Source organism: Selaginella moellendorffii, unplaced genomic scaffold (genome assembly GCF_000143415.4).
Source record: "Selaginella moellendorffii unplaced genomic scaffold, v1.0 SELMOscaffold_45, whole genome shotgun sequence".
Lineage (NCBI taxonomy): Eukaryota > Viridiplantae > Streptophyta > Lycopodiopsida > Selaginellales > Selaginellaceae > Selaginella > Selaginella moellendorffii.
The window spans coordinates 439,955-452,684 of record NW_003314306.1 but is presented as its reverse complement, the minus strand read 5'-3'; the positions used below and the strand labels follow the sequence as shown (position 1 = coordinate 452,684).

Genomic DNA, 12,730 nt, shown 5'->3' with positions numbered 1-12,730 from the left:
ATACAGCATCTTAAAAAGTTTATTCCGTTAACGATGTTAGAATTTAATATTCTTTGATATTCCAGAGATCACACTTTTGACCTTTGCCTTAGAATTCCACAGCAAAATCATCTTTTTTCTTTCCTTAGAACCATCCATAGCGCATCTCCAAGTACTTGTTCTTGATCCACCGGAAGCTATTCCTCACAGACGATTTCACCTTGCCTTCCACCGTGAAAACCTTGTAAGACGCGACCCTCTTCTTCCTCTTCATCTCCGGATCGTTGCGGAAATCCCACGATCGGCTGCTGGAGCTCTTCTTGTGCTCCTTGATCTGGTACCCAGCCTCCGGATTGTTGTAGCCGCTCGAGTACGAGGGCGCCGAGTGAGACGCCGAGGAATTCCTGTAAGAATCGTCGTGGTAGTAGTGCATACCACGATCGTTCGCAAGCTCCCCGTTCATAGCTGATGGAAATCCCTCACAGATTCCTCTCTCTGATCACCGCTCCTCGCAGATCTGTGCGATAATCACCGAAATCCCCCTGTTATCGATGATCCAATCCACAATCCAGCCAAGGATCGGAGCCATTACCTTCCGGCCGCCGAAGAAATCCGAGGGAGTGACGATGGATCGAATTTCGCATGGAGCCGGGCAGATCTGCGCTCCAGCCGCGCCGCGATCCTCCTCACGACCCCAGCGCCGTCGCGATCATCGTCACACAAAACCCTAGCGCGCGACTCTTGTGCTAACAAAGCTATCACTGTGCGTGGATCATTGCCCGTGGTTAACCCTTGTAACGCACGCGGCAAGCCGCATGGCCGGCGAGCGATCGCTTGAGCACCACTAGCGTTCCGCCACGTGTCTTGTACGCGCGAGACTTTTTATTTCAAATATTTTACCGGGTGGAGGGGGATCGATTCCGGCGACGAGTCACATCCTTTAGGGTTTGGTGATTTTGGCGATGCTGCCCTGCTCGAGGAGCGCCAGGCGAGGGCGAGGGCAGGAATCGCGGCGGCCATCGATCAATCTCCTTGACGACGGCTGCCTGGTGCGAGTTCTGGGATTCCTGGCGCCATTTCCAGGTGAAGATTTTGTTTTCCCACGCCGGGATTTCGTCAATGCCAAGCTCCTGCTCGTGTAGATCGCTTCAATGCCGCGAGCGTGTGCTCCCGGTGGCACAAATTGATCGCCGACTCCCGGATGTGGCTGAGGGTTCAATCGGCCACTGCTAACTCTAGTTACAATTCTTTTATTCAGTCGGGCGAGTTTGCAACTTTGCAAGACGCTGTCAATGCGGCCAGGTCTGGGAGTTTTCTAGTTCATACTTTTCGCGATTCTAATGGATTCTTCTCTCTTTCTCATCAGGCCCGGAGACACGATATTTATCGAGCCTGGAGAAGTCCACGCAGTTGCAAACGTTGCCATTGACAAGCCGCTGTGCTTGGTCGGTATTTTTGCAAGTTTCTTCTTTCTCCAACGTATGAGCACCCCGTTTTGTTGTTGGCATTTGGATTCTTAGATGGGTGGAGGCTCTTCTCCAGAGGAAACGGTGCTAATCTCCCCCAGTGGTTCCGAAAGGTCGTTTTTTTTTAATTTCCTTCTTCTCCTTTGCGAGCGAGAAGTTCGATTTCCTGTTTCTAACGAACTCGAGCACTCACTTTGCAGCGCGTTGGTCTTCTCGGCAAACGGCAAGATCGCCAACCTGACCATCAAAGCGGAGCTGGGGAGCTGCTTGCTACACAGGCGTGGCAGCCTGACGGTGGATCGCTGCGCCCTCGAGTGTGAGGAGCATCCTCTCGAGTACCTCTCGTGTCCGATCGTCACAACTGCGGGTGGCCTAGCAGCGCATCATCTCCCAGGCAAGAGCGATGGCTTGTCCGTGATCGAGACGCGGATAGTGGGAGGGACTTGCGCTGTGAAAACGGTGGGGAGCCTCGTCTTGCAACAGGTGCGCGTGTTATACTCGCGGGCCGCCGTGATTTTCTGGTTCACAGTGGCTCAACAAAGCAAGAGCGCGAGCTCCATAGGAGTGGCAGCAACAGCGTTTGTGCATGCCTCGTGATCTACTTGTAATCTTGTGCGTAATTTCTCTAACAAATGTAGAGTTTTTAACTATAATCGAATCACTAAGTAGGGGATCTCATGATAAAGCATTTCCAACGTTGAGCTAGTGAAATTTCTGTCTTGGGACCTCTTTATACTAAAGGTAACTTATCATTAGTTAAAGTTCGAATAGCATAAAAAAATTTAAATTAGGTTAAAATCATATAATTTAAAAGTTCTAATTTAAAGGTGGGTGCTTAAGTTAAATTTCTACTTTATTCGAATAATACAGAGTTAAACACCCTCTAGTTCTTTCTTGGTTCGCTGGATAACGCGAACTGGGATTCCTCCCATGTTAAAGTCCTCGCGAATGGCGTTGGAAATGAATCGAAGCTCGTGATCTTCGAGGCTGTAAAATCCCGCCACGAACAATACAAAAGTTGGAGGTCGGGCCTTCACCTGCGTTATGTACCTCGGCTTTGCTCTCTTCTCGTCTTTTCTCTTGGGATGTCGAGCAAGCACCTACACATCGCGATGAAACAAATCATGATCACACCAACAAAGCCAAACAAAAGGAAAGAAAAAAGAAAAACCAACCTTGTGAAGCCAACGATTCAGTCTCGGAGTCGACACCCTCGTACACCACTTGTCATAAGCCTCGAACGCGAGCTTCATGATCGTCGATCTTCCACGCCCCTTGAGAGCTGAGACAAAGATGATAGGAACTCCAAGCACCTGTTGAATGCTCGTGATAAAAAGATTGCAGCCTAAGGAAGCACTCCAGTACCTGAGGAAGCGTAAGCTGGATTTCTTTGGGAACTGCCTCCATGAGTTTCTTCCTCAGGTCGGCATTCTTTTGACCTTTGAGAACGTCCATCTTGTTCACGACGATGATAAGTGCGCGGCCTTCGTCGGTCACCCATCGTGCCAGTGCTGCCTCGGAGTTTCGAAGTGTCATCTTTGAATGTGCGATCTACAATCCAAAGTTACAGAACAGTGAGAAGGTAAAAAAAAAGACACACACACACACACAGAGAAAAGAAACAAAGGAAAAACCTCTTGCGCGTCGAGTACTATTGCCACCACATGAGCAGTCATTAAGCTTCTTCGAGCGAGCATAGCACTGAGAGCCATGGGACCTTCTTCCAGCTGGGAGCGTTGAATCCATCCAGCAGTATCAACCTGGAGAAGAGAAGAACGTTACGGATTTCTATACAAACGAAAGATGCTAGATTACCAGACGCACTGGCTTCTTGTTAAACTCAAAGTCAATCGTGATGGCGTCTCTCGTAAGCCCCGGCTCTGGTCCCGTGAGAACTCGCTCTTTTCGTAGTAGTGAGTTTATCACTGTGGATTTCCCAACGTTTGTTCGACCAGCGATGGCAAGACGCAGAGGCTTTTGGCCTCCTAAGCTCTTCTCTTCCTCTGTCACAAACGATAAACACAAGTTAGAAAAACAAGGAGAAGAAGAAACGTCTCACCTTCTTCTTCCTCGACGAGCTTTTCTTTTGCGGCATCCAAAATCGGCTGGAGACGTTGGAACAAATCAGCCAAACCTTCTCCAGTTTCTGCTGAAACCGGGACAGGATCCCCAAGCCCGAGGCTATAGCTTTCCGCGATGTTTGCCATTATCTGGTGATCGCCTGTGATTTTCTCAGCTTTGTTCACCACCAAAACAACCGGGAGATTCAAGTTGAGTTTGCGAAACCACATGACAGCCTCTTTGTCCAGAGGGCTCACACCGGCCCTGAAAGAAAGAACAGAAAAAATATTAAAGCTTTGCTGCGAGAAAGAAAAGGGAAAGTTTCACCTCCCATCGATCAGAAAGAGAGCGGCATGGCAAGTTCGAAGAAACGTTGCTGTTAATCCCGTTGTCCTCGCAAGAACAGTCGCGCCTTCTTCGGAGGTTTCCAGCCCGGCCGAGTCGAAAACTTTGAAACGCAAGTCCGAGAGCTTTGCGGAGCCTTCGCGAATGTCGCGTGTTACATGGCTGTCCGGAGTATCATACACAATGGCTTCTTTCCTGTGTACAAGCCTGCCAAGGAAAAGTTTTGAGAACCTCCGACGGATCCAAAACCAAGAGAAAAATGAAGCATCTCACCTGTTGTATAGCGAAGATTTACCAACATTTGGCCTTCCAAGGATGATCACACTCGGCATAGGCTCCACAGCACGCTTTGCCTCTTCCTCGATCTTCTCAAACGAGATCCCTTCCTCGAGAATCTCTTCCTCCTCAGACTTTGCCAGAGGAACTTCATCGTCGACCAGTTTTTCTTCATCCTGTCCTCCAGAAGTTAAGGAGGGCGCTCCATCTTCGTCGCTCTCTTCTCTTTTCTCGGGCATGGATTCTTCCTTCCCGCTCGAAACATCCACACTCTTGAACTTAGGATTAAGTGCCGGGACTGCCCTGGAGCGAGGAAATGCGGCCAAGCTGGCCGTGAAGAACGACCTTTCCAGCTGCTGGGGATGGTCTTGGACGGATGTAAACGCCGTGAATGGCTTGGGTTTGGAGCTTGACACGGTTGTCTAGAAGGGCCTTAGCAGAGCCAAGTGGGAAGATTTAGCGCTTGAAGGAAGAACGAGGAAGAAGGACTCACCCGGTGCGCCATCCATTCTAACCGCCGTTTGATCGCTCTCCTCATTCCAAACCCTAAACCCCACTAAACCCTAAACCGTCGTTATTTTAAATTATATTTTCAATCCAGACACAATCTCTATCTCAGCCTTCCACGGCATCCCAGAAAGACGGCCTTACGTTGAGTGGTCCTCTTCACAAACAAATTAAATCAGGTGGCAAGAAGCAACAAGACTTGACTCTGAGGCTAAACCTTTGGAAAGGTGGCATCTTGGAAATTACATGCCATGTGACAAACCTTTGGAGAAGTGGTACCTTCAAAGGCTCTATCAATGCAGATCTATTTATCCCTTGTGGAAATCTTATGCAGCTTTGAGCAGTTTCATCATCTTCAGTGCCACTGGGAATTTGTACAATGTGACACTCTGGACTGTGATTGCCTAGACTTTGGCCGCTGGCACATATACTACACAAAGTTAAGAATGGATTGTTGCTCTCTAGAAACTCTCACACAAACTCTAACTAATGGTTGCATTAACTTATGCTGCCAGAGCTCTAACACAGTCAAAGATTTCATAAATGTTTTAGGTGAGAAAACCACACAAAGCAAGTTTTACCCTAGATTGGAAACTTGGATAGAAATATTTCTAATAAAATAAATAAAGTAGATTTAGGTTACATATCTAGCAAATAATTGTAAATAAATAATTTCTAAAAAATTTAATTTAATTAAACATTAGAAAATCCTAAAAACTAATGTAAATATATTTACTATCAGGTTCACTATTTAGTTTTTGATATTAAAAATATAATATCTTTCTTATATAAAACTTAAATAATTTAACTTACATACCAAGGATGAGACTTAACACCACCCGTAATAACTGTAACTTAAGCTCAAGATCGCCAACATGCACAATTAGACCCATCTCATCCCACACACATGCATGTGTATAGCCATTGCCATAAAAAATGAAAATTAGTTCTATTGCATGACACAAATGTAGACAGCAATGTGTGGAAATAGGCCAAATAATAAAAGATAAACTCAAATCTACATCTACCAACATAACAAGAATAATATGAAACATCTTATTATAAGAACAAGCTTAGAAAGTAAACACTTGATGAATTAGTGCTAAATGAACCCTTAATAATACTCCTGAAAGAAAGATGAAAGGGTCACCAACTTATTCATACAAAAACCTTTTACTACTCACGTGATTCTTCATTTCCCAAAAGTATCACAATGTTTAAACTTTCCATTGCAGTAGCACTAATAGGACATTATTGGAGCCAAGGTTTCCACCCAGGAAATAGAGATTGCCAATCCGGAAATGCTAACAATGTTAATAAGTGTGATCAACTTCATCATACGCCTGACAACAAACATCACACCCATGACCACATCTTCACTCTTGTCTTTCAACTCAAGTAGCAATAATATCAACTTTCATTGGAGTAAAACTATCTTTTACAAGAAGTGGAGATGAAGGACGTGCAATGAAAAGTGAAAAAGGTAATATTTCATAATGTTTTATTATACAAAGAGCATCGTCAAGAGTAGTTGGAGCAAGTGTATGCACAAGTTCTACAGGATCCTGATGAAGTGTTAACCACAACATCCCTAACTTGATTCGTTTCTACATATTTAACTCCACATGAAGTAAAAGGCTTTGGAAACAAATGCCAAATTACATCACTGACTCATATGGCCCTTGACAAAAATGATACAATTGTTGGAAGGCATTATTATAATTGTTAGCATATCCCAATGCACATTTAAAGACATCTAGGATAATGTTTTAATCCTCACGAGTGGCTACATTTAAACTATTACACTATTGAAGTGTTGTCCCTTGGAGACACATGGGAAACTCATACAAATGCCAAGTATCATCCCAAAAATGATATGTAACATCGTAAAGTGATCGAACCAATAGTACATATCATCCCTAGGACTCCCATGGAAGAACTCCTATTAAACGTGAGGATTAGTATTAAGAGAAGGAGGAGATGTACCATGTATCGTGAATGTTATCATTTATTGAGTTTGATTGTTCAATTATAACCACATAGTATCAAGGAATTGCATCAACTACTGCTCCAAAGTCAAAGAAAGAGGAGGTTGTTGCTCTACTATGAAGATGAATAAAAAAAGGACAAAGTAATAGATAAAAAATTTAAAAAATTATAAGGAAAGGGAGATTTAGACAATGCGAAAGCTAAATCTAAATTAAAATCCCAAATTTGAACATTTCTCAGTGACAATCAAAGTTACTCCTCATCTCCGCTAATGTGATTGCATAGAATATAGAAATTGAATATAGAAATGTGCATATTAATTATCCCAAAAGCCTTAGTTTATATACAGTAGTGAGTGGTCCAGATTGAAACTAATCATTATGCTAATATTAGTATACAGCATACACTCCTAATTAAGCTATATAGAAAATAAACTTTTCTTATATTAAATTTTATCAATGGTTAGATTAATAATTTTTAAATTAATTATACTGTTAGAATCTCTCTCTATATATAAATAAATTAAAAATAAATGAACAAACTTGAATAAAAAATATATACAATAAAAATATAAATATTTATTAGTGTTAATTTCAGAAAATAACTTTATGTTATTTCTAAGTTGACTAAAATATAATTTAATTTTTTTATTTTTTTTTTGCCTCTATATTGGTTATTTATTGCCAATATAATATTTTAATAATGATAATTTTGATTGTCTCAACATCTTTTAGTTTGAATCCTATCTTGTCACACATATTCTTCTTTAGTTTTAGTGTTTTTTATATTTTTCATAATGGATGAATTCATTTACATAAATTCTCAAAAGGATAAAAATTAAAAATAAAAATAAAATTATAGACATAACTTGTGAAAGAAAGGGTAATATAATAGTTTTGATGATATATTAAATTTTAGGATTATAATTTTATTTCTAAGTACAAGCTAACTTTTAACCTAATGTCTAACATTGAATTCTTTTTTTCCTGTAAAAAGGATAAATAGATAGATTGACATTTTTCTAGTCACCTTGGCTAATTCCTTTTTTCACACCACTGTGACACCAGTGCCTTCACTATCCAAGTAAAGCAGCTGTAAGAGCTTGTTTAACTATTCAAATCTGTGGCAGTTTTTTACCATGCTACATGAATCTCTACCTTGTCTCCATTCTGTGCACTCAAAGTCACCCCGAGTGAAGTGGGGATTTATTTACTTTGCATTGGCCGGCTCCTTTTTGGAAAGCAATGGGCTCAAGAGTCAAGCAATAAGAACAGAGTCAGAGAGACACAGTATACAGATTTTCTTGTCATGATTATGGACATCGCAATTGATTGGATGGGGTGGAAAAAAAAGAACTACAAGGTATCCAGAAAAACCAAAAAAGTGTGTTCTTCCGACTGGCTGGCTAGAGCTAGCTGACACTCTGACCATCATGAAAAAACTCTCTATCTCCTTTTCATCGTGCTGTTGCTGTTGCCGCTGCTCCAAGCTTCTTGAGTTCTTCCCGGAGCATCGTCGTCACCAAATGGTCCAAGTAATCGATCTTGGATGGATGATACGCGCCGGAGACGATTTCATCGACTTGCTCCTTGGAGATAACGAGCTTGAATCGGGGGACCCCATCCTTGGACTCGGGAAGAAGCTCCAATCCATCCCTCACGAGGTTGTGCCTTTTGATCCTATCCCCCGACGAGGAAGAAGAACACGAATCGATTGACGACGAGGACCTGCTGCGGTGAATTCGATGGCCGCTGGATTTGGGATTGCGATCCTTTGCCACGCCAAAGCACGAATTTCCATATTTTTTTCCCTTTCCTTTCCTCCTTTTCTCTCTTTCGAGAAGTAAATTTCTTGCTCCAAGTAGCTGGGATCTTCGCAGTGCCGCGGACTGGAGACCCAATACCGCGATTTGAGAGAGCGATTTGACCGTGGAGAGATTGTGATCGATCAACAGAGACGGAGAGATTAGCACAAACTGGGACTTACGCAGAAGAAAAAAGAAAAAGGATAGGGTTCTTAAGCGAAAAGGAGAACGGCACTTAAACTAAATAGTGCCTCGTGAGGGACAGGATTTCAGCACAAGATAGTGACCATGTCTCCTCGAGGCGCAGCAAAGTTGATGGAGATAATCAAAGACTTTGAGCTCCTCGCGACGATTGATCGAAACCAAGGGCTGGGAGGGAGAGCAGGAAAATGAAAGCCAAAACAATGCCAAGAGAAGACGATGGGTTTCACAACAAAACACAAAGAGGAAGGAGAAGGAATGGATTGATTGGAGGCATCGCTATCGAGAGGAAGCGAGCACGCGAAAGATGAGAGAACTGTAAGTATATGGATTTCGAAGGATGAACAAAATGTATATGTTACAGGAAGAACACGAGTGAGTGAAGTTTTTCTTCTTGTTTATTCCTTTGGACAGCTCTCGCGAAAGCCTGAGTTGCCACGGAAGGCAGTGATTGATCGTGTCGGCATGGGCACAATTCCAGCGGCCGTACGGGGGTGTATCTGAGAATATGTACGGCGCGGTGAAATCATGTTTGCTGCGGTATTCTGTACGCGGTAGTGGTACAATACGACAGAAAGTGGTATGTGTACCTGTACACGCTGAGGGTACAGGTGTATGAATTTTCGTGCACACACACACTCCTCATAAGAGGGCACATTGGTTCTCAAAAAAATTTGAAAATCTCCGGTCAACTGATGATGGACAGTTGGGGTGTGCCCTGAATGCCAGGCACTGCATGTAATGCCACAGATTTGATAAACCAAAGCCTGCATGTTCTCATTGTCTTTATTGCCTGTCTCTAACAATATAATTAAATCAAAAGAATAATGTTAATAAGTCAAATTAAAACAACGATTAGAAAAAAAACATATGCTATCACTTAAAAGCATTCCCTCCCAGCAAACAAACAAGAACCTGTCTAAATTTTAAAAATGTTTAGAATTATGAATTTCAAGTTAATTCACTAATTTTTATATGCTTTGGCAAACTTTGACAAGCACGAGATACATAAGGGAATACTATTCCTTGTGAAATATTCAGGCATTATCTAGAATGTTTTTAAATATCAGTGTTTAATGTTAATTGTCCATTACCAATACCCTTTGTTTATAGGAATTAGTAAAAGGGCACAAAATATAAAGCATGTCTAATTTAAAGGTGTTTAAGTTATAGAATAGTGCTTTGGCAAACATTAACAAACTATATCAGAACATAAAGATAAATAATAACTAAAAAGCAAAAAATATTATACTAAACATACATAAAGAATCAGGACAAAGGTGGCAAAGATTTCTTCCCTCTTCTGGTTCGGCCTCCCATGGTGCTCAGCATGGCCACGAAATGGCTTCTTCGAGCATTCTCCCTGGGTGTGCGTGGCCTTCTCCTAAAAAAGTTAGGAAGTAGAGAGGTTTCATACGAATTCTTCTAGAGGGAGCAGGAGATGGGGCAACCGCCCCTGGCCAAGAAATGCACATTCTTTTGGGTTTGTGTCCACTTTAAATTGATTAAGCCAGCTTTTTATTGTCGTTTCCCAGAAGACTTATTTTATCCGGATAAAGGCGGCAAAGATTTCTTCTGGTGCCTGTCAAACAAAAGCCCTAGGAAGATGTTGGCAGTCTTCTCTCTGAGCTATGCCTATGTCGTGCAACTGGCCACCTTCTTGATCACCATGGCTGGCTCATGCTCACTCAGCCTCTTCTTCTCACTAAACGTCTTGTAGGAAGCACTGGCACAGCTCCGTAATACTAATCCTTGTCCTTGAAAAATCCACAAGTTGAACCACACCCTGCTTTTGGAGAGTTTTGTGAGTACTCTGCTTCCTCTTCCACCTCCTTCCGGAAGCTCAAAGTCGAGGGCCTCCCTCAGGACTCAGGGCGCCTTGCAAGTGAACAAAAGACCGTCACTCTTGCGCTTGATTTGGTGCTTGGCCTCCCAAACCCAGCTCCTTTTCCACGAACAACAAGTCCCCGTTTAACTCCATGGCACCCTTTGCTCATCCATGATTCAGTGCTCTGACATGTAACAACTTCTTGTAAATCATCGGCAGTGGCAGTTCACTAAGGAACTGGCAGTGCAGCTACCTTGAAGCTTAGCTGGCCTAGCATGAAAGTTTCACATTATATAAATTGTATATTGCATTCTTATATAAATCAGAAGATCCATACATTGTGTTAGAGAAGAATAACAAATATCAAATATAATAGAAAACCTCATAAAAGACTAATAAGAACTTTAAGAAAAAGAAGGATAAAAAAAAAAGAAACAGCAAGAAATAGAACAATTATTGAGAACAAAAATTATAAATTGCAATTAAAACATGTATAGTAAAACACTTTTATTTGTCTAGAAAAATATAAAAACCTAAACCAAAAGTAAACCAAGCATTATTGTTGCCAAATGATTATATAAAAATCCTATAAAAAATTTAATTTATTCTCAATTATCCTGAAGTTTTAGTTTAGTTCATATTGAACTTTCCTTGTCCAAACACTATTTCATAACCTTGCATCAAAAAAAGCAAAATTCAGATTTTAATTTAAATATTTTTAATACTCATTTGTCTTAAAATCTTAATTTTTTTTCAAAAAGTAGATGATTTTTATGAGAGTGAAAACTCCAACACCACCAAGGAAGCATAGAAGACATACTATTTAAGAACTAGAGCCCTCTTGCCCTTGTGCTAATCCTTGCCATAGCTATTAGGAGGTTCATTTTCTTCAGGCTTGCCAACAGCACTAGCATTAATGTTTCTTTTTAACACTGCCAATTTTACTTCTTTCAAAGCCTTTCTCTTCTCCTTCACACAGATTATTCATAATCTTCACTAATTAATCATGGTTAATTTAAAACAAAGAAAAATCCAAAGATTTCCTTAATGATTGTGCTCTGTCTAACTCTCCTCTCACTCTAGAACCTCATAAACCACTACATTTTGGTTAATTTTTGGATTTTTTCTCTTCATCCCTTTTTTCTTCTTACTTGCTAGTTTAATAGCCTGATTTCTTTTACAGAATCCCCACTATCCAACATTTTTCTTGCATAGGAACAAGCTGGCCTTCGACTTCTGAAGGTAACCTGGCCTGTCTAGCACTCACTCTTCTCACCTTCCATGCTACTCTTTGTTCCTAGACAGTGCACCAAAAATGTGGAGTGAAAACTCCAACAACACCAAGATGAGTGAGCACAGAAGGACTAGAGCCTCTTCACTCCAATGCCAGTTCTTGCCAATTGTTGCCAGAAGTTCAACCAGCACTATTGTTGCTCTCCATCACCACCACTTTGGCTTCTTTCACCAAAGCCTTTCTCTTTCCCCAGTAGGACTTTGTGATATAAATTTTCCTCAGTAAAGCTAGAGTGAAGAGAACCATAACTTTTTTATTCTGTGTCCCTCACTCTCCAACATCCAGGACTTCATGGCAATATATGATGGAAGGTGAAGATGTTTGGAAAGAATCTTCCTGGAATTATAGTTTGCGCTTCCATCTAGAATTGTTGATACGACCTCCATGGCCAGGATGAGCCTTTTGGCTTTGTCATGCTCCTAAATGACTCTGGGCTCCATGACGGTGTTTGACCAAACTTTTCATGCTCACTTGCATACAATAAAGTTAGAAGACTTCAAATTCAGGTTATCCAGTAATATTCCTAATCAACAGTGCACGAACCAAAGCGCCTCGGCTTGGGGCTTCTTCGGCACTGGAGGGACGTCCTGTTGGGCTTTTCGTCTTTGCTTGCCACCTTTGTCCTGTCCCAAATCCATACACGAATCTAAGAGCCCGTCTTGTAACTTCTACTTAACACCTTCCCTTCTCTACACCTCCGACTGGCCTCCTACAAACACACACGAATATACAAACACGACTGTGAGAAGTAAAAGAAAACAAAAATTAGAAGTGATTGAACACCAGCGATAACTTACCCAGATCAAAAGCATTTTCAACACTTCCATCACTTTAAACATCCCAAGATTTTGCTGCAGCGACAGATGCCTCGACAAAGGATAGTTCTTGCGCTGATTCCGAAGTTTTGTCCTCCATAGTGAGCCTTGTCACAAAGAAATGTAAAAGCTTCACAGCAACAACCTCTTGAACTTCTGTAACGA

The 12,730-nt window shown here is 41.7% G+C and overlaps 3 protein-coding genes across 3 annotated transcripts; 1 reads left to right on the top strand and 2 right to left on the bottom strand.

Annotated features, from left to right (window-relative positions):
* Position 1: 1 nt before the first annotated feature.
* Positions 2 to 768, bottom strand: LOC9656307. Its single transcript, XM_002980505.2, has 2 exons — positions 572 to 768; positions 2 to 496 (listed from the first exon to the last, which is right to left on the bottom strand). Exon 2 carries the CDS (start codon positions 440 to 442, stop codon positions 125 to 127), a length of 318 nt encoding a protein of 105 aa, XP_002980551.2. The 5' UTR covers positions 443 to 496; positions 572 to 768; the 3' UTR covers positions 2 to 124.
* Positions 769 to 908: 140 nt separating this feature from the next.
* On the top strand, positions 909 to 2,130 carry LOC9648249 (F-box protein SKIP5). Its single transcript, XM_002980640.2, has 5 exons — positions 909 to 1,062; positions 1,122 to 1,281; positions 1,346 to 1,424; positions 1,500 to 1,558; positions 1,646 to 2,130. Exons 1-5 carry the CDS (start codon positions 942 to 944, stop codon positions 2,040 to 2,042), a joined length of 816 nt encoding a protein of 271 aa, XP_002980686.1. The 5' UTR covers positions 909 to 941; the 3' UTR covers positions 2,043 to 2,130.
* A 150-nt stretch (positions 2,131 to 2,280) lies between these two features.
* On the bottom strand, positions 2,281 to 4,669 carry LOC9648248 (GTPase Der). Its single transcript, XM_002980504.2, has 9 exons — positions 4,621 to 4,669; positions 4,125 to 4,549; positions 3,834 to 4,058; positions 3,505 to 3,770; positions 3,261 to 3,448; positions 3,080 to 3,205; positions 2,811 to 2,996; positions 2,621 to 2,758; positions 2,281 to 2,545 (listed from the first exon to the last, which is right to left on the bottom strand). The coding sequence occupies exons 1-9, from the start codon at positions 4,663 to 4,665 to the stop codon at positions 2,318 to 2,320; spliced, it is 1,827 nt and encodes a 608-aa protein (XP_002980550.2). The 5' UTR covers positions 4,666 to 4,669; the 3' UTR covers positions 2,281 to 2,317.
* Between the last annotated feature and the right edge of the window lie 8,061 nt (positions 4,670 to 12,730).